This window comes from Zootoca vivipara, chromosome 10, assembly GCF_963506605.1.
Source record: "Zootoca vivipara chromosome 10, rZooViv1.1, whole genome shotgun sequence".
NCBI classification, from domain to species: Eukaryota; Metazoa; Chordata; class Lepidosauria; order Squamata; family Lacertidae; genus Zootoca; species Zootoca vivipara.
Genome location: NC_083285.1, coordinates 67,486,894 through 67,509,100, shown reverse-complemented (window position 1 = coordinate 67,509,100; position 22,207 = coordinate 67,486,894). Strand labels below are relative to the sequence as shown.

General features: G+C 46.6%; 1 protein-coding gene across 1 annotated transcript; it reads right to left on the bottom strand.

Annotated features, from left to right (window-relative positions):
• Positions 1–3,066: 3,066 nt before the first annotated feature.
• Positions 3,067–8,592, bottom strand: LOC118091533 (DNA excision repair protein ERCC-6-like). The gene is made up of 2 exons (XM_060279440.1): positions 8,290–8,592; positions 3,067–5,806 (listed from the first exon to the last, which is right to left on the bottom strand). Exons 1-2 carry the CDS (start codon positions 8,340–8,342, stop codon positions 3,697–3,699), a joined length of 2,163 nt encoding a protein of 720 aa, XP_060135423.1. The 5' UTR covers positions 8,343–8,592; the 3' UTR covers positions 3,067–3,696.
• Between the last annotated feature and the right edge of the window lie 13,615 nt (positions 8,593–22,207).

Genomic DNA, 22,207 nt, shown 5'->3' with positions numbered 1-22,207 from the left:
CAGAGTGGCTGGGGAGACCCAGCCACATGGGCGGGGTATAAATATATTATTATTATTATTATTATTATTATTATTATTATTATTATTATTATTATTATTATTATTACAGTATTCAGAATGGCTTTGTTTGCCAGGAGTAACAAACTTTTAGCCCCTTTATTCCTTAAAGAAGCCTTAACCATTGATTTCTGCCCTGCACTTGAAGCATCTATTCCAAACGGCGACAAAACCCTGCAAAAGTCAAGGGCCTGCGTTTTATCTGGGCTGGGGGAGGTGTTCCCAACCTTCCCTTGGGACCCAGGCGAGACCCTCTTCCCTGGTTTCCCTGCTCCCCTCTTTGCAGCCAGCCGCATTGCCGGAGGCAACTCTTGCTGGCGTGGGCTCTTGTGATAACAGGATTCCATCCCCGGGCCAGCCACATTTTGCTTTCCTTGGCCAGCAGCAGAGAACAATGGCCCGGGAGCACGCCAGGAAACTCTAATAAATGGGATGAAAATATCTCAGAAAGGCAGGCATGGGGTCCGCAAATTATTTATAAAAAAGCATTTCAGGCCGGCGTAAAGGGCAGGTGAGGAGGTCAGAAAAAACACAAGGCCCAGCCCAAGCCTGGCTGGGGAAAAAACAGAGAGAAAGAAAAACTGGCGTCATTTCAGAGCGAATGGTAAAAAAAAGGGCTGCACTCAGGGGGGAAATGCACAAAGGGAATTTTCCACCCTTCTCAGGGCATTTTCAACCCTTCCCTTCTGTAATTCGCTTGTCCACTCAGAAGAAAAACAGACAGGATTCAGCGGGGTTTACTCCTAAGTAGGACCCCAGGCCAAGTTCTGCTCCATGGTCATATACAGTGGTACCTTGGTTCTCAAACTTAATCCGTTCCGGAAGTCCGTTCCAAAACCAAAGCGTTCCAAAACCAAGGCGTGCTTTCCCGTAGAAAGTAATGCAAAATGGATTAATCCGTGCCAGACTTTTAAAAGCAACCCCTAAAACAGCAATTGAACATGAATTTTACTATCTAACGAGACCACTGATCCATAAAATGAAAACAATAAACAATGTACTGCAGTCACACAATCGGGAGCTGAACTGGGTTCCGCACAGTCACAAAAACAAAACAAAAAGAGCCACAAAAACAAGAAATGCGAAATAAATAGCAAAAAGAGACAGACCTCAGCGTAACACTCAAAACGGAAGTGTGGCACTCACATTGGAAGCGCAACACTCAAAACGGAGCACATTCGGCTTCTGAAAAAAGTTCGCAAACTGGAACACTTACTTCCGGGTTTGCAGGGTTTGAGTACCAAGGCGTTTGAGAACCAAGGTACACCACTGTAACGGCAGAGTTGGAAGGGATCCCCAAAGGTCCTCTAGTCCAACCCCCGGCAGTGCAGGAATCACAGCTAAAGTGTCCCCGACAGATGGCCATCCAGCCTCTGCTTAAAAACCTCCAGTGAAGGAGAGTCCAGCACCTTTTGCACTGTTGAACAGCTCTTAACGTCAGAGAGTTATTGCCAATGCTTAGTTAGTATCTCCTTTCTTGTATTTTGAATCCACCGGTTTGGGTCCTGCCCTCCAGAGCAGCAGAAGACAAGCTTGCTCCACCTTCCACATGAGAGCCCTTCAGATATTTGAAGAGGGCTACCATATCAGCCAACTTAGCCACTTGGAGAAAATACACATCAGGAGACTGTTTGGTCAAAATCGAGTGCACACTTCTAGTCTTAATGCTACGTACATTACTTCCAGTAAATGAGCCACCATACCTGCTAGAGGGCTGTGAAACTCGTCTACCCATGTACCAGGGACCCAGGTGGCGCTGTGGGTTAAACCACAGAGCCTAGGGCTTGCTGATCAGAAGGTCGACGGTTCAAATCCCTGCGACGGAGTGAGCTCCCGTTGCTTGGTCCCAGCTCCTGCCAACCTAGCAGTTCGAAAGCACATCAAAGTGCAAGTAGATAAATAGGGACCGCTACAGCGGGAAGGTAAACGACGTTTCCATGTGCTGCTCTGGTTCGCCAGAAGCGGCTTAGTCATGCTGGCCACATGACTTGGAAGCTGTACACCGGATCCTTCAGTCAATAATGTGAGATGAGTGCCATAGCTGCCAAGTTCCGGCCTGAGAAATAAGGGACTGGACCGGAAGTAGCAGACCGGAAGTAGTGCTGCCGCCATTTTGGAACTGGGCAGAGCATGCTCAGAAGCTACTTTTGATGCTGCTCTGCCCTGTTCCAAAATGGCCGCCACACCAGAAGTCACGCTGCAGCCATTTTGGAACTGGGCAAAGCAGCATCAAAAGTCGTTTTGAGCATGCTCCGCCCAGTTCCAAAATGGCCGCCGTGCCAGAATAAACTGGGGGGGAAACAAAAAAATCTGTTTTTTTCAGCTGGGGACAGCTGGAAAAATGGGGGTTTCCCGGGGAATACGGGAGACTTGGCAGCTATGATGAGCGCCGCAACCCCAGAGCCGGTCACGACTGGACATAATGGTCAGGGGTCCCTTTACCTTTACTACTTTTACCCGTGTACCAGCTGAAACCAAAGGGGCACATTGTTTGCCAAATGTGATTCCCCCCCCCCCCAGGTCTCCTTAGAAGCCTATGCTGGCATTAAGAGATTAATCATTGTTATGTATTCAGTGGTCTGTGTTTGCCTGAGCTTGAGTCTGGACTAAGGATTCTGAGCCCATGTTCTGAATACATGATATCCAATCACAGAACATTTCAGGATCTGGGCCTCTGCCGTTGGCCCTTGAACTCTGAGTCATGATTCGCAGCTTGGAAGTTTAGACAGCCAATCACATTGGGAGTGGGCGTGGCCCCGGCCTTCAGAAATATACATAAGCAGTTGCTTTGCCCCTGTTGTCCAGTTCTGTTAATTCAATAAAGGTTCTTGCTGTTATCGCTGTCTCTTGCTTCGTGGGAACCCACCTACACTTCAATCATTATGAAGATTGCCCCCTAAAACAACCCAGCCCCCTCTTCCAATAGCCCTAAATAATGCTCTCAACTCCCATATTGGCTTTTTAATTTGAAAAACTTTACTAGTAGAAAAGACAGTTAAAGATGCAACTAAGTTTATGCAAGTAATTATTTTTAACAAGTGCTCAGAAGACAAATAGGAAGAACCTCAAAGAGCCAGTTGTTTCACTTTCTTGGGGCTCGTTTCATTTCCCCTAACCCCTAGCTGGAGAAAGGTAACTCCAAATGATTATATCCAGTCACTTGTTGAGCTAAGAAGATTGTTCGGCTGCCTGCCATTCCCCCCACCGAAGTCTACTTGTTCTTTTAAAAGGAGAATTGCAGCCTTGAACCGAGAATATATTCTCATCCTCCATTCTTCTGTGTCAACGCTGGTTTCTAATAACGCCCCAATAACACCCAATGAAGTTTACTGGAAAACCAACAGGGGGGCCAAATGAATTATTGAGAGAAGGTGAGCTGTGGAAATTTGGCACCACCAAAAATCACCGGGGGGAACCTCCGTCTTTAGCTGCCCCTTCCTGAAACAGGCCAACCAGAAATGAGTGAAGTAGAAAGCAAGTTGGTTTATACAGAGAGAGAGGTCTCTGGAGGGGCAGAAAAATGGAAGTCTCTAGCTCAGCTCCGGCAATCGCCAAAGTCCTACGGCAGCCGGCCTTCCCGGTAAGACAAACGTTGCAATAAAGACCTAGGGAAGGCCTTCAATTACACTGAAGACATCTTTATGGGCGTTTCTGCTGTTTCGCGTCTACGAGCTGAGACTCCAGCTGCACCAGTTCTTGGGCTTTCTGGACCCTGTGCTCAATGTACTGATGGGCCTCCTCGTCTTCCGGTTGCTCCTCGTGAGCCGTTTCACGCGAGTACATCAGGTCGTGATCCGATATGCCGAACATGTGCAAAGAGTGGAGATACGCAATGTGCTCGTCCAGTTGCAGGTCCGAATTCCTTTGGTTGGCGTGCAAAGACTGGAGCTGCAGCTGCGTCACCGAGCTCCTGGTATCTTCCAGCGTGAAGAGCTCCCTCAGCTCCTGCTTGGTGAAATACCTGTAGGGGTTCTTCTTATCGCCCGTGCCCTGCCGTATGAGCGAGTCCTTGAAGACCTGGCGCCGGTAGATCCTCTCCTCCACCGTCCCGCAGGTGATGAGCCTGTAGATCACAACGTTCTCCTTCTGCCCGATCCTGTAAGCCCGGTCGACGGCTTGTGCGTCCGTGGCAGGGTTCCAGCTGGGATCAAATATCACCACGCGGGAAGCGGCAGTTAAGGTGAGCCCAACGCCCCCCACCTGCGTGGTCAAGAGGAAGACCGAATAGCCTTTGTCGTTCTGAAATGCGCCAATCCTCTTCTCCCGCTCCGCTAAACAAGTCACCGTCCCGTCGATACGCATCACCTTAAAACGCCGGTGAGTCAAGATACACTCTATGATATCGAGCATTTTCCTCGACTGGGAGAACACGAGAGTTTGGTGCCCTTCTTCCCGCAGATTCTCCAGCAGCGCCAAGAGGAACCTCAACTTGCCGGACTCCTCGATCAGAACCTGACTGGGCACGTGTTTGATTTCGCGGGTCATGTCGGAAATGGCCTCAGCTTCGCCTTCCTCTTGCTCAGAGTAGCCCGAGACCTCCAAGCCGAGCTGGATGCAAGCTTGAGCAGACAGAAGCCTGGGGTGATCGCAGAGTTTCTTCAAGACGGTCAACTCAGCCAACGGGGAACGCGTCGTCATTAGCAGTTCCTTGATATGATCCAAGTCAAGGAAGTTCCTATAGATGTCTTCTTGCATGGGCGCTAGGTAAACCCACACAATGAAGTCGTTTTTCCTCGGGAGAGATGGCATCTCTAGAACAGCAGTGCTGTGATCCTTTCCAGGCGAGGCGCTTTCTCGTTCTGAGCTCAGACTCTGTAACGTGCCTTTACTTCGCCGCAAGAAATATGGCTGAATGATGGTCATCAGGTTCTCGGAGATCTTAAGGCCTAGAGCTTTTTCTCCGGGAGTTGCGTCCTTCTCCCGGGCCTTGGTGATGGGATTTTCATACTCCATCCGGAAGGTTTTGGCTGTGCCCAGCAGTGCCCCCTGGCAAGCAAAATCAAAGAGAGCCCACAGCTCTCGGAGGTTGTTCTGCACTGGCGTCCCTGTAAGGAGGACGCGGTTTTTGGCGGGGATGCCATACACCGACTTGGTGGTTTTAGCCGACGGCGATTTAATCTTGTGCGCTTCGTCCAAGATGATGTAGTCCCAGACGAACTCCTGCTGGTCCAAAGTGGAGAGCTGTTCCCAGTTGGCCAAGATCATCTGGTAGGAGGTAAGAAGGACCCCCTTTCTGCTCTGCACCCGTTCCAGGTTTTGGCGCCGTTCCTTCCGGCTAGTGCCGTGGAAAACCTTCACCCGGATTCCCGGGGCCCACTTGACAAACTCTTGCACCCAGTTGTTAACCAAGGTAATTGGCATGATAAGTAAGATGTGCCTGACCAGGTCCGCATCGAACATCCCTGAAAGAAAGGCGATGATCTGGATGGTCTTCCCCAAACCCATATCATCGGCCAGAATGCCACCTTTCCTTCCATCTCGGAAGAGACTGTACAAAAAGGCGACGCCTTCCTTCTGATGCTCAAACAGCTTGTCGTGTATCTCCTTGTACAACAGGAGCCCACTCCGGCAGACGTCCACATATTCATCTGACTCCTGATCCAAATTCAGGGTCACCAACTTCTCCTCCAGGTTTTTGATGCACCCCTTCAGACTTTCGCCGGGCTGGATTTCATCAGCCTGGCTGTAAAGTTTGAGGGATTCTTCCAGATTTCCGTCCATGGACTCTTGCTCTGCTTGGGTCACGTATCTGCAAAGCACAACATAATGACTGTTTAGAAGAACAGGCAGGGGGGGGGGGAATTGGGAGCTGCCAGTCCACTTTCTACACGGGTGGAGGACCTTTTTGGCTCCACAGGCCAGAGTTTACTGGTGGGCAGGGCTGTCAATCACCTGACATCACAGGTGCAAGGTGCTTTGAAGTCCCCAAGTTGGGGCTTCAAAGCGCCTTGCAAGGAGGGTGTTTTCCTCCATTTTAGCAGGGGTTTCCATTGAGACCCTTTTCCTGACCCAATCCTGCTGAACTAAGCAGGATTTAACCCCCGCTCACCGACTGATGAGTGGAGATTAAATCCTGCCCCATTTGGCTATGCACCCAAGTTCCCTGATTGGAACAGGCAAGACAGGATCTAAGTCTGCCAGCTCGCCTGTCAAATGACATCACAAGTCATGTCAGCTGCTGGGTGTGATTGGGAGAGGGGAATGGTCTTTCAGGCCAAAAGGGACCCCCTGGTTGTTATTGTTTAATTATACATTGAAATGGAAAATGCGTCTGTACAAATGGCAGGGAAACTTCCATTGAGCTAAACTACAGGTGCAGAGAGCCTAACAGTTAATGATTAAGTGAGACAGCATCTCATGGCTCTGTCAGGAGGTGTTTAGTTTAGATCTCATTAAAAGCATACAACTACAGGCCTATGCATATGTTAATCTGTGTGTAGGTCCCCATTTTGGATGTGTTAGTTAGTTCTTAGTTCTGAAGCCACAAAAGACAAAGGATGAACTGATTCTCTCTCCAGGAAAACAGCCTCAGGCTAATGGAGGTTGCTTTGGTTTCTAGTTCTGGACGGAAGATATTAATAATTCTAAGACATTTTACCTGTGCTGGGATCAGCACACAATATTATGCATCTGCCTGAATGCAACTTTGTTTTGGAGTTAAGTTCTAAAGTACAGTCGTACCTCGGAAGTCGAACGGAATCCGTTCCGGAAGTCTGTTCAACTTCCAAAACGTTCGGAAACCAAAGCACGGCTTCTGATTGGCTGCAGGAAGTTTCTGCAGCCAATCGGAAGCTGTGCCGGACGTTCGGCTTCCAAAAATTGTTCTAGGTTTCTATAATTCGGGAGCCAATTTGTTCAGGAGTCAAGGCGTTTGAGATCCAAAGTACAGTACGACTGTAATGCTTTTGAACCGTATTTTTGGACTGGACACTTTTTATTTATTTTTATTTTATCCAGCCAATCTGCTTCCAAATGCCCAATATTTATAACCTCAGTACTGGCCAGGGAGGGAGGTGCATTTTGGGGAGGAGAGTGGAGCAGATCAAAGAAAGAAATTCAGAAAACAACCAAACTGCAGACATGCATCCCATAAAACGTCCACAGGGTCATCTAAGTCCAACCGCTTGCATTGCAGGAATCTTTTGCCCAACATGAGACTCGAACCCACAACCCTGAGACTGAGAGTCCTGCACTCTCTACCGACTAAGCTCTGCCTTCCCAGTTGCCTTATACCAAGTCAGACCATTGGCGCATTGGGATTAGCACAGTGGTACCTCGGTTTGCGACCCCCTCGGGGAGCGACCACTTCGGTTTCCGACCACCGCGGTCCTGGAAGTGTTTACATCCGGGTTCTGTGGCGCTCGGATGCACAGAAGCGATCTGCGCAGCGCACGCATGAGCAGAAGCAATGCGCAGAAGCGCTCTATCGGCACTTCGCGCGCATGCGCAGAAGTGTGCCTCGGGGAGCGACAAACTCGGGGAGCGACTAGCTCCCCGGAACCATTTGTGGTCGCAAACCGAGGTACCACTGTATTGTCTACAATGATTGGCAGCAGTTCTCCAAATTTTCAGGAAGAGCCTGGGGAATCGAACCCACGACTTTCTGTGTGCAAGGCAGATTTTTTTAAAAACAAAAGTTTTTATTTATATTTTTCAAATTTATACATTTCATTAATTTGACTTCCTTCCCCCTCTTTCTGTTCTTCCTCAAATTTATTTTTTAATACCTTCTGCATCGCCAAATTCATTTAATTTGCTCATTTAATTATCTGCTTTAAATATAAACTTATGAAACTGCACGTTATTACAATAATCCTGCCAATGTTTTTATCTGTTTGCAATTTATCTGTAAACATTCAATAAACCATTTCCATTCCTTTATTAAAAAGTTTGTTATCTTGATTTCTTATTCTTCCGGTAAGTTTTGCCATTTCTGCATATTCCATAAGTTTTTGTATCCATTCTTCCTTTGCTGGGACTTCTGCTTCTTTCCATTTTGGGGCGAGCAGCATTCTTGCTACTGTAGTAGCACACATAAATAAATTTCTATACAATTTAGGTAGTTCTGTCCCTATAATCCCCCAAATTATTTCGCATTCTTTTGGGAATGCAAGGCAGATTCTCTACCAATGAACCGTGGGAATTCTTACGTGAGCCCTTCCCCACAGGCCAAAGCAGCACAGAGCAGACACTGGTTTGTCCCCCGAGGGAGAATTCGGATAGGGCTCTCACCTTTGATACTGCTCCACCTGCTTGCGAGATGTTTTCTTCTTCACTAATGTCATCACGATGCTGCTGTGGAACCAGCCAGCAGGAAATCCGATCTAGCAACCCTGGAAACAAAGGAAAACAGGAGGCCAGTAGGGTGGGAAGGATGGGCAAACCGAGAGTCTTAAAAGTACCGAGGGTGATGTTGGAAGTGTAAAGAAAAAGACGGCACTTTTTTCATATGTGGTGGGAATGCAAAATAATTAAGAATTACTGGGAAATGATTTGTAACGAAATGAAAAGAATGTTTAAGGTAACCTTTGCTAAAAGTCCAGAAGCGTTTTTTTTATTAGGCATTATAGGTCAAGACTTGCCAAAAGAGAAGAATAAACTTTTTATGTATGCTACAACCGCGGCTAGGATGCTGCTAGCTCAAAGATGGAAAAGTGACAAGATGCCAACTAAAGAAGAATGGCAAGAAAAACTGGTGGATTATGCTGAAATGGCAAAACGAACTGAAAGATTAAGAGACATAGACAATACAGACTTTATAAAAGATTGGGAACCATTTATGTTGTATCTACAGAAACATTGTAAAGAAACAGACTCACTAGCAGGATTTGACTAAGCACATACTATCAACAAAAAGAATACAGGAAGCATTTAATTTAGAGAATACAATATTAAGGTACAATAAAATAAGCAGGAAAAGTTAATATACAAAAAACCAGAAGAGGATGGTTAATAATAAAAAAAAGTACCAAGGGTGCAGGGAAAGAAAGCACCGTGCGAAATAAGAGGCAGCATTGTGCAGTGGTTAGAGTGTTGGACTAGGGCCTGGGAGAGGCCCAGGTTCAAATCCCCACCCAGCCACGGTGCTCAGTGGCTTGGGCAGTCACTATGTCTCAGCCTAACCTACCTCACAGGGCTGTTGTGGGGATTAAATGAGGAGTAGGGGAAAACCATGTGCTGGAAATGCAACAAAGGAACAAAAGGATCATTGAGAAATAATAATTATTATTATTTATTTGATGCATTTCTTATAAGGCTCATGGAGCAGATTCAAGGTCAGTTTTAAAAAAGGTCAGGTTGTGCCTTCTGCCGAAAAGACACGGCACAAAAGGAGAAAGGCACGGGTAGGGGAGAGGAAAAAAGCAAACTCGGGTACCAGGGCCTGGAGTTACAGTTCTTACAATGAGCAGCTAGGGTAGGAATAGTTTGGAAGCTGCTTGATGACAGAGGAGGGAGGGAAGGAAGCAAAACTGGTCCGTCCGCAAAACCAACAGAACAGACCTGCTTCACATCCCTCTGTCTGTCTCTGCTGCAGCCTTTTCCTACCTTCATCGCTGTACCTTTCAGAGGTCACTCACCCAAAATGCCCAAATATTTTAATTGCTGAAATGGAATTAGGAAAATGTATGTTACACCGAAATTAAAAGACACCTGCTTCTTGGGAGAAAAGCAATGACAAACCTAGACAGCATCTTAAAAAGCAGAGACATCACCTTGCCGACAAAGGTCCGTATAGTTAAAGCTATGGTTTTCCCAGTAGTGATGTATGGAAGTGAGAGCTGGACCATAAAGAAGGCTGATCGCCGAAGAATTGATGCTTTTGAATTATGGTGCTGGAGGAGACTCTTGAGAGTCCCATGGACTGCAAGAAGATCAAACCTATCCATTCTGAAGGAAATCAGCCCTGAGTGCTCACTGGAAGGACAGATCCTGAAGCTGAGGCTCCAAGACTTTGGCCACCTCATGAGAAGAGAAGACTCCCTGGAAAAGACCCTGATGTTGGGAAATATGGAGGGTACAAGGAGAAGGGGACGACAGAGGACGAGATGGTCAGACAGGGTTCTCAAAGCTACGAACATGAGTTTGACCAAACTGCGGGAGGCAGTGGAAGACAGGAGTGCCTGGCATGCTCTGGTCCATGGGGTCACAAAGAGTCGGACACGACTAAACGACTAAACAACAACAACAACAACATGTTACTCCAAGGGAAGAGAAACATCGTGAAAGCAGGAGGGAATTCAACTTTTAAATTTGACTTTGAATTAATTTGGTGTGGATTTATTATTCTTTCTGAAAAGCAATAAAAACCATTTGGCAATACAATAAAATTATCATTGCAACAGGAAGATCTATACCTACAGAAACCACCCAGGTTTTAAGCGGCGGCTATAAACCACACCCTTTTCGGGGTCCCCTTTGCGGAACCAGCCCAAAGCCACTTAAAACTGGGGCTTTCCCCCCCTCCTTACCAGCACAGAAAAACCTTCTTCAGGTTAGTCGGGGGAAGAGGAGGAAGAAAAGGAGACTAAACTGTGTCCTGAGAGGTTTGGATACCTGGGTGGAAAGAGAACTCTCTCCAGTCTGCAGCAATCTCAGTCATCTGCAGCTGTGTCCAAACTTTGGGTAGAATGACACCCCTCTGGCCCAATGAGAAGCTGGGAGGAGGGCGGGAAAAGCCAAGGTACCTTAGCAATCATGGCCAAAGAATCCTGGGAACTGTAGTTTATTAAAAGGGTGCTAAGAGTGGTTAGGAGCCTCCTGTTCCCCTCCCGGAACTACAATTCTCAGAATACCTTGCACTTGTTAACCTGCTCTGGGAATTGTAGGCAGGGCCTCCTAATAACGCTCAGCACCCTTAACAAACTACAGCTCCCAGAATTCTTTGTGGGAAGCCATGGCTGTTTAAAGCGGTATCACAGCGCTTTAAATGTATGGTGTGAATGTGGCCTCGTGCTTTGAGTGATGTATTTATGTATTAGCTAAACAAGCTATCACTTAGGGCCCCACTCTCTTGGGGGCCCCAAAAAAAAATTAAAGGGGGGAAATACTGGATGTACTTTTCCAAAATATGAGATAAAAAACAGATAGAATAAACCCTACATACAGCAACATGTCATGGGTCCCGCCTGCTCCCTAAAATATCACTGGTTTGCTCATTTCTATAAATAGGGTGCCTACTGTTATAAGAATTTTGAGGTTATATATATATATATATATATATATATATATATATATATATAATTGTTCATAAAACATGTACATGAATGTACAGAAACATGTCTGAAGCAGCACAGGAAGATAGGCCTGACTGACACCATTTTGACTCTCTCAGACCTGGCATTCCTCTGCAAAGAAGAAGTGGGGTGGGGGGAACCTTCTCATTGTCTCAGGAATTAAAGTGATAATCCCTGGCATCCTGATACCTGGGTGCCAGACAAAAGGGTGTGATTAACTTGGCTGGGAAACAGGGAAATGTAAATATCTCTCAATTTTGTTGATTAGGTTTTGGGGGCAGGGGGCAGGGTCCAGACTGCTCAGATTACTGCCACCAGACCTCCCCTTTCATGATGTACCTATGATGAATCTAGGGAGGGGGGGTCTTGGGCTACACCCCTTCTGTGACATATGGATGATGCTTCTGGGGGGTGGGCTGAAACCAATTTCAAATTTCTTTTTAAGGGCAAGACACCTCTGTTTGGGGTCCCTTCCTTGTTCTCCTGCGTGAGAGGAAGGACCCTGTTGCAACAGCGAAATAAAAGTGCCTTGCTTCGTACGTCCTGGTTTGGTCTCTGTTATTTGGTGGGCAGGAGACGCTTAAATTCGTCTGTTTGCCTGGATCCTTGGGCTCTCCCTGGGTCAGGATCCATTTCTCTGGGTTCATAGGAACCAGCTTAAATTTTACTTCACTACATTATGCATGGACTGGTTTTATGGCAACATGCGCAAATGGCTTGAGATACCTATTAGGTCAATCAATGACCATATAGTATATATTCAACACAAAAAACAGTGACCATTTGTTGTTGAAAAAGTGTTGGACCTAAAGTCCCACCCGGGTATGGGGAGCAATGGAGCCAACACGAAGAGGCAAAACGGCAGGCAGGATACAACAAGGTTTATTTGTTTAGCACAGACATCCCCAAACTTCGGCCCTCCAGATGTTTTGGACTACAATTCCCATCATCCCTGACCACTGGTCCTGTTAGCTAGGGATCATGGGATTTGTAGGCCAAAACATCTGTAGGGCCGCAGTTTGGGGGTGCCTGTTCTAGGGGTTAGGGGTCCCCCCCAATCTATAACAGGGGTCGTCGAGGTTTACCTCGCCTGGGCCCCTTCACTCCAGCGGAGATCCCTCTGTGGGCCAGATCATGTGCACGCGGCTGCGATTTCGGGCCTCTATGCAGGTGTGATTTCCGGCGTCTGAGCATGTGCAGACGCGATTTCTGACACTGTGAAAGCGAGTCGCCGCGCCACGCTGTGTCGGTTTAGCGCAGCGCATGGGGACTCGCCGAGTGGGCAGCTCGGTTCAGGGGTGGCTCTTGGGCCGGTTAAACGACCCCCGTGGGCCGCTTGTGGCCCATGGGCCTTAGGTTGCCGACCCCTGATCTATAACAACCTGCTCTTCTTGTGCCCTTGCGTTTAGCCCCAAGTAACTGCGGCGAGCCCCCCCCCCAGGTAGAAAATGCAGAGGTTCCTAAAGGGAGCAGCGACAGCAACAGACTGCGGTACTTGTGCGTCAAGAGGAAAGCGGGCACGTTCAGCCTCGCCATGTGCTCGCAATCTGCACACCCACTGATGGGTGCATGATCCTTTTATACACAGTTACAGTTACAAACAGGCAACACCTGATTTCCCCGGAAACACATGATTTCCAGGAAAACGAAACTTATAGCTTACATAGGAATTTGAAACTAATTAACAAAAACACCCCATTCCAAGAACCTCAAACTGCCCCCCCCTCCCTTTTCCTTCATCTGTATCTGAATGCCTAACTGTCTTCCCTCTTTGTTCTCAAGTAGAAGTTACAGCAACAGTAAAAATGCTTAGATACATACATAGGTGCAGGAACTTAAAATACTCATGTCAAATGGCACAGACTGTTTGATACATTATAAAGGAATACCGTACAGTGGAACCTCTGTTTGCGAACACCTCGGTTTGCGAATTTTCGGTTTACAAACGCCGCGGACCCATCTGGAACGGATTAATTCACTTTCCATTACTTTCAATGGGAAAGTTAGCTTCAGTTTATGAATGGTTCAGTTTAAGTACTCCATGGACCGTCTGGAACAGATTAATCCACTTTTCATTACTTTCAATGGGAAAGTTCGTTTCAGTTTATGAACGCTTCAGTTTAAGTACTCCACGGACCGTCTGGAACGGATTAATCCACTTTCCATTACTTTCAATGGGAAAGTTCGCTTCAGTTTATGAACGCTTCAGTTTATGAACAGACTTCTGGAACCAATTACACCCATGCTTCGGGTTAAGTACGCGTCAGATTGAGTACTCCGCAGACCTGTCTGGAATGGATTAATCCACTTTCCATTACTTTCAATGGGAAAGTTCGCTTCAGTTTATGAATGCTTCAGTTTATGAACAGACTTTTAAGATTTAAGAGATCTTTATTGTCATTGTCCCCTTGCGGGAACAACGAAATTACTCGGTTGCTACATCCACTCAGATAAAGCATTCCGCATAATCCAAAATTACAAAACCTAATTAAAAACAGTAAATATAATACAAATAACAAGTAAAATAAGATGACTTCAAAGTCCAGGCTTTCCATTTAAGCCCAAAATCGCTCTAGAGAAGAAACTGTTCCTGAGACGGCTCATTCTTGCCTGCATAGTTCTATATCTCCGTCCCGATGGCAGGAGCTGAAACAAATGGTGACCAGGGTGTGTTGGATCTCTTGATATGTCTAGTGTGCTTTTCTATGGCACACTTCCGGAACCAATTGTGTTCATAAACCGAGGTCCCACTGTAATTGAATTGTACTTTGTAAGACAGATGTATGATATGAAGAAAGCTTCAGTGTGGCATCCCGGAGGTGTCTGTTTTAACAAACAATAAACAATAAGATTATTGAGCTTCTAATACATGACTTTCCATCATATGCACAAAGATGGAAAGACTTATACTTAAAATATTGGACAGGAAATCATTATATTGTACAGAAGAATTCTTGAATAATAACCGCTCTCTGTCATGGTCCTTCAAAAGGACAGCTGGACATAGAAAGGGCCCCATTACCTTCAGTAGCTTAGGGCCTCATCAAACCTAAATCTGGCCTTGGGTTTAACTCTTCGCGGGGAAACATAGGGATTGCCGGGCTCCGACCTCAACAGGTCTCAGGTGCCGAAATATCCTGCCTTGGCCGACCCTTCCAAACCAGGGGTTGTTAGCTAGCGTTGGCCCAGACACAAAGCCGAACAGGTTACAAACCATGGTTTGGCATCGTGGTTCCATTGCACGCCAAACCAGGGTTTCTCAAAGTTGGGTCTCCAGCTGTTGATGTTGGATTTCAACTCCCATCATCCCTGCTGGTGATGCAAAGAGGTGGAGGGAACGTTCTTTCATATGTGGTGGATTTGTAAAAGGGTAAGAGAGAAAGGGACCAGGTGGCACTGTGGGTTAAACCACTGAGCCTAGGGCTTGCTGATCAGAAGGTCAGCGGTTCGAATCCCCGCAACGGGGTGAGTTCCCGTTGCTCGGTCCCAGCTCCTGCCAACCTAGCAGTTCGAAAGCACGTCAAAATGCAAGTAGATAAATAGGAACCACTATAGCGGGAAGGTAAACGGCGTTTCCGTGTGCTGCTCTGGTTCGCCAGAAGCGGCTTTGTCATGCTGGCCACATGACCCGGAAGCTGTACGCCGACTCCCTCGGCCAATAATGCGAGATGAGCGCGCAACCCCAGAGTCGGTCACGACTGGACCTAATGGTCAGGGGTCCCTTTACCTTTTTAAAAGAGTATTGGGAAATGATCCATAATGAATTCGGGGGGGGGGGGGTTAAGTACTTTCCTACCAAAACCAGAGTCCTTTCTGTTGGGAATTATTCAGACTGAAATTCCCCAGTGCTTAAAAAAAAAAGGTTATTTAGGTATGCAACAACTGCAGCCCGTGTTTTGTTAGCCCAAAAATAGAAAACGAGCAAAATGGCAGACTTAACATAATAAGAGAACAAGAAAAAAACCGTTTTTAATATAATTGGAACATGTTTATTGAATATATGGGAAATAACTGTGTACAGCTGAAAACGCTGGCAGCAGCGAGAGAAATTCAACAATGCAAATAAGTTTTGATGGATGCAATACTGAATGGTATAGTTTGGGTAAAATTTATGATACGGTATGTAAAATGAACCGTGGAAAGAGAAGAAGGGAAGTCATTGATATATTAAGGATGTAAAATGGGTATTTTAAATTGCAAAACACACACACACAAATATATATATGAGTGATGTACCACAATAGCTGGAGAGCCTGCACTAAACCATTCAATAACATTTGAAGCAAATTCCTGCAAAGAATCCTGGGGCCTGTAGTTTGTGAAGGGTTCCTGGAAATTATAACTCGGTGAGGTATAAACTACAGCACCCAGAATCCTTTGAGGCATTGTTCTGCTCTTGCTGGACTCCCAGTTCCCATCATCCCTGGCCACTGGCAATGCTGGCTGGGGCTGCTGCCAGTCAGAGTCTAGCAGGTTCCCCCGCCTTAAGGAAAACAAGGCTTTCTGTCCCTTTAACAGAGATTTGAGCTGCAACAATTAGCAGGTGTTGGCGATTATCTTTAGTCCCCTTGTGCCAACAAACTGATTTATGCAGATTAGATATATTTTAAGGATACGGGAGCAGTCCATCCTCATTTGTTTTTCCTCCCCATGGTCAGCTGGGAAAACCAGTAAGCAAAAATGCAGCAGTTACACTTATTTCTGCTGGGTTGCAGCTGGGATTAAGGATGAAAAGGTTAGTCCAAAGGGGGCCGGGGGGGGGAAGAGAAATTAGATCGTTTGATCGCCATGTTCAGGAAATATTGGCTGCATATTTTAAAAAACATATACAAGTTTTTTTATTAATGTAAAATCAAAAGTACAGACACGAAGGAAGGATAATGAAAGTTGCAAAATATCAGAGCACTGCAAAGGTTATATTTTCCAAACTGGGAGAGAGAGCAAATAAGGTAGAAAAATAAAAGCAGCAAAACACACCAGGAGAGCCAATTTCTCAATATATTGGGGAGAGTTTAGTGTATCTGAATTTGGCATGTAAGAAATGAACTCCCACAAGCGTAAAAACGTTCCAGGTCTTCGTTACCCTTAAAAAGGTAAAGGGACTCCTGACCGTTAGGCCCAGTCGTGACCGACTCTGGGGTTGCGGCGTTCATCTCACTTTACTGGCCGAGGGAGCCGGCGTACAGCTTCCGGGTCATGTGGCCAGCATGACTAAGCCGCTTCTGGCGAACCAGAGCAGCACACAGAAACGCCATTTACCTTCCCGCTTGGAGCAGTACCTATTTATCTACTTGCACTTTGACGGGCTTTTGAACTGCTATGTTGGCAGGAGCAGGGACCAAGCAATGGGAGCTCACCCCGTCGCGGGGATTTGAACCACCGACCTTCTGATCGACAAGCCCTAGGCTCTGTGGTTTAACCCACAGCGCCTCCCGCGTCCCTCCTTATCCTTAGTTTGCGAGGTTTTTTTCTCTCTGCAATAGCCAGCGTCCACATACCACAACACCAGTCCTGCAGTGTCTTCCGTTTCTGGGCCAAATAGGTTCTCACTGGAGCCAGCATCCGTGGAAAATGTTCCTTGGATCGGAAAATCTTCATCACCTTGCAAGTTCAAAAGAGCAAGCCGGATGCAGATTTTTAACTGGTGGCCCTTTTAAGCCTCGGTCTCAGGGTCTGAACTCGGCAACCCTGATAAACAACAACCCTGCATGCTCGGAATTGGAAAAACAGGAAACTCGTTTTGTTCATCTCAGTGGAAACCAAGAAGCGTGACTTCCAGGTTGAATACCTCCTTAGCAAACCCGTTGACTTCGCAGCAAACTCTCTGACTTCCTGAGGGTTGCTGAGCAGGTAGCTGCTTTTAACACCGTGTAACACATTTCTGAATAGGCAGACACCTGTGGGTTTTGCATAGCACCTGTATTATCTGTTTTAAAACAAGCACAAATATAATTAAGGTCGCTCAGTTTAAAAGTGCCCAGGAGGCAGCCCAGGCTCTAGCAGGGTGCAGAGCTCGGCATGGAATCATAGAGTTGTCGAGTTGGGAAGGGACGCCAAGGGTCATCTAGTCCAACCCTCTACAATGCAGGAAAATGCTTGTTTACAAAGCTATTGTACTACCATCCTTATTGTATGCTTGTGAAACAAGGACCACTTATAAACGCCATCTCCAACTCCTCGAAAGATTCCATCAATGGTGTCTCCAAAAATTTTTACACATTACCTGGGAAGACAGGTGAACTAATATCAGTGTACTGGAAGAAGCAAAGATCACCAGTGTCGAAGCAATGATTCTTCAACATCAACTTCATTCGACTGGTCGTGTTGTGTGGATGCCTGATTATCGTCTTCCAATGCAACTACTCTATTCCAAACTTTAAAATGGAAAGCGTAATGCTGGTGGTCAACAAAAGAGGTTTAAAGACTGTCTCAAGGCAAATCTTTAAAAATGTAGTATAAACACCGACAACTGGGAAACACTGGCCTGTGAGCGCTCCAGTTGGAGAACAGCCTTTACCAAAGGTGTCTTGGGCTTTGAAGACACTTGAACTCAGGACGCAAGGGAGAAACATGCTAAGAGGAAGACACGCTTGGCAAATCCACACCGTGATCAACTCCCGCCCAGAAACCAATGTCCCCACTGTGGAAGGACGTGTGGGTCCAGAATTGGCCTCCACAGTCACTTACGGACTCACTATTAAGACTGTGTTTATGGAAGACAATGACTGAGCTATAGCATGTTTTACTAGGGAGCAATCCAATTTGCTTAGGCCAAATACACACCATATATTTAATGCACCATGATGTCACTCTAAACAGCAATGACATGTTTGTTCTGGGTGCCAAGAGTTGCTGGGAGACTCCAAGTCCCCTCAAAGATCTACAGTTCCAGGAATTCCACACGACGAGGGATTGACCCGGGAGGAAATATGTTGTGGAATCAGCCTCAAGCCTGGATTACCATCCTCACCTAGGCCGCTTTGGCTATATTTCGTAAAAATTTGTATACTGGTTGATTGTAAAAGGAACCTCAAAGCGGTTTACAAAAAGACAGAGCAATAACATCGAGAAAGATTTGCAATACCGTACCTACTTTTAAACATAAGGTAAAGGGCCCCTGACCATCAGGTCGAGGCGTGTCCGACTCTGGGGTTGCGGCGCTCATCTCGCTCTATAGGCCGAGGGAGCCGGCGTTTGTCCGCAGACAGCTTCCGGGTCATGTGGCCAGCATGACAAAGCTGCTTCTGGCGAACCAGAGCAGCGCACGGAAACGCCGTTTACCTTCCCGCCGGAGCAGTCCCTATTTATCTACTTGCACTTTGACGTGCTTTCGAACTGCTAGGTTGGCAGGAGCTGGGACCAAGCAGCGGGAGCTCACCCCATTGCAGGGATTCGAACCGCTGACCTTCTAATCAGCAATCCCTAGACTCTGTGGTTTAACCCACAGCACCACCTGGGTCCCTACTTTAAACATACAAAAGCTAAAATACTAAAACCAGTTAAAACACTTGAAACTGTTCTCTGTAATTCTATTACTGCTTGATATGGTACAGCCTGAAAGACAGACAAGAAAAGGCTCCAAAGAGGGAAGTAATAGTACCACTGTATTCTGCTCTGGTCAGACCTCACCTGGAGTACTGTGTCCAGTTCTGGGCACCACACTTCAAGAAGGATACTGACAAGCTGGAACGTGTCCAGAAGAGGGCAACCAAAATGGTCAAAGGCCTGGAAACAATGCCTTATGAGGAACGGCTTAGGGAGCTGGGTATGTTTAGCCTGGAGAAGAGAAGGTTAAGGGGTGATATGATAGCCATGTTCAAATATATAAAAGGATGTCATATAGAGGAGGGAGAAAGGTTGTTTTCTGCTGCTCCAGAGAAGCGGACACGGAGCAATGGACTCAAACTACAAGAAAGAAGATTTCACCTAAACATTAGGAAGAACTTCCTGACAGTAAGAGCTGTTCGACAGTGGAACTTGCTGCCAAGGAGTGTGGTGGAGTTTCCTTCTTTGGAGGTCTTTAAGCAGAGGCTTGACAGGCATATGTCAAGAATGCTTTGATGGTGTTTCCTGCTCGGCAGGGGGTTGGACTGGATGGCCCTTGTGGTCTCTTCCAACTCTTCGATTCTATGATTCTATGAGCTGTAAGAATTGCAGAAAGGGTAATTGGTGCTAGCTTGCCTACAATAGAGACAATCTATGCTACCAGAGTTAAGAAGAGGGCAGAGAGAATTGCAGCAGATCCTTTACATCCCTGCCATCATCGGCTAGATTTACTCCCATCTGGACGTCGCTACAGGTCTTCATATACAAAATCGGCCAGGCACAGGAACAGTTTTTTCCCTTGTGCCATTAAATTGTTAAATTTGTAGATGTGTAGCTGAAGGGGAGGTCAATTATGCGTGGGTTTCTTTGCTTATTTGTATTGTGAGTGGAACAGTGTGTGTATGTTTACATTGCAATGTAGCCAAAACAAATTCCAGGTATGTTGGAAAATGTACTTGGCCAATAATAAATTATTATTATTATTAAAATTACTTCCACTTTCTAAGCACCATGGTAGGCTTGTCTAAACAAGAAAGGCTGGGGAAACCCAGCCAGATGGGCGGGGTATAAATAATATATGCTGAATGTTTTCAGCAGGCACCAAAAGGAGTACGATGAAGGTGGCTGCTTGATCTAAATAGTCAGGGAGTTCCGAAGTATAGGCACCACCACACTAAACAATCACATTCTTACCAATACGGAACAGGTATTATATGACACATGTAGTTGTGCCGATTCCACTGATCGAAGCGTATATTGAAAGCACGTTCCTGCCAAAGAAACCTGGGAACTGTACAGTCATACCTCGGTTTAAGTACGCTTCGGTTTGAGTACTTTCAGTTTAAGTACTCCGTGGACCCATCTGGAACGGATTAATCCACTTTCCATTACTTTCAATGGGGAACATACCATCTCAGGACTATTTAATTGCTCATCTTCTAACATTGTGTATGCCATCAAATGCCAACGGTGCCCTTCAGCTCTCTATATTGGACAAACAGGCCAAACCCTACGCCAAAGGATAAATGGACATAAATCTGACATCAGGAACCATAAGACTGAAAAACCAGTAGGAGAACACTTCAATCTCCCAGGACATTCTATACAAGATCTCAAAGCAGCTGTTTTATTACAGAGAAATTTCAGACTGGAAAGGGAAGTTGCTGAATTGGAAATCATTACCAAGCTTAAAACCATGGAAGCACCTGGGATGAATAGAGATATCGGATTCTTATCTCATTATGCATGATCAAGCTTTCTTTAGCACCTCAGCCCAGGACTAATTGCAGCCATCAGCAGCCATTAACACCCATCTACAGGTTTACCACTCCCATCAGCCCATCTCCCATTCCCACCCACCCCCACCACCCTCTGTATATATATAGGGTCTGACACTTCTGTTTCTAGTGTATCTGAAGAAGTGTGCATGCACACGAAAGCTCATACCAAAATATAAACTTAGTTGGTCTTTAAGGTGCTACTGAAGGAATTTTTTTATTTTGTTTCAATGGGGAAGTTCGCTTCAGGTTAAGTACACTTCAGGTTAAGTACAGACTTCCGGAACCAATTGTGTACTTAAACCGAGGTACCACTGTACTTTATGTAGGGCACTGGGAGTTGTTCTGTGGGGGGTAAACTACAGTTCCCATGATGATTATTTTTTAAGGGGTGTGTGTCATAGCTGCCAAGTTATCCCTTTTTTAAAGGGAAATTCCATTATGCTGAATAGGCTTCCTCGCGAGAAAAGGGAAAACTTGGCAGCTATGGTGTGTGTGTGCTTTGCATATTGTGTTTATATTCCACCTTTTTATCCAGGGAGCCCAAGGGGGGGGTGTACCCAGTGGTCCTCCTCCTCATTTAATCCCCATGATGACCCTGTGAGGTAGGTTAGGCTGAGAGGCAGTGCCTGGGCCCCAGTGAGCTTCATGGCTGAGAGGCATACCTGCCAAGTTACTGTCAGAGAAATAAGGGACCGGCCGGAAGTAGCAGGCCGGAAGTAGCGCTGCCGCCATTTTGGAACTGGGCATGCTCAGAAGTGACTTTTGATGCTGCTTTGCCCAGTTCCAAAATGGCCGTCGCGCCAGAAGTCGCACTGCAGCCATTTTGGAACTGGGCAGAGCAGCATCAAAAGTCGCTTCTGAGCATGCTCCGCCCAGTTCCAAAATGGCCGTCGCACCAGAATAAACCAGGGAAAAACAAAAAAAAATTCGTTTTTTCAGCTAGGAACAGCTGGGAAAACTGGGATTTCCTGGGGAATACGGGAGACTTGGCAGCTATGCTGAGAGGGGATTTGAACCCTGTTCTCCCTGGCCCTAGCCCGACACCCTAACCATTACACCACCATTGATGTGTTCAGCCTTGGTAGAGTTGTGGGTATTTCTGCTCTCTATTCCCGCACGACACCCCACCGCCCAGGGGTCTATGGCTGCCTAATCTCTTCCCAGCATTTCGCACTGGCTCCCCCCCCCCCCGCTCTCTGCCTGACCTCCTTTCCCCATAGCTGCCTGCTGACATATCACGGCTCACTTCTCCAGACCTGCCCTTCCTTTCCCCCTTTTTTCCATGTGGGTCTGGTTTCAACGCTTGCTGAAATCAGAGCGGGCCGGCTTTTCGTTTCACCTGCGGCCCTCGCTTCCAACACCCCGCAGGAGGGGAGAGGTTTGCTTTTCTCATGACGGCAGCATGTGCGTCGCAGCAAAGGGACGAGGCGGCCAGACCTTCTCCGGCATGAGCTGTCTTTTTCGCAGAAACAGGAACAGCCTGACTGAGTTGGAAACCTCGGGGCTGGATTGCCGCAATGCTCTCTGCGTGGGACTCCCCTAGGAGCCAATTCGGAAGCTCTTATCTGGGCAGCTGATAGGGGCATCGGG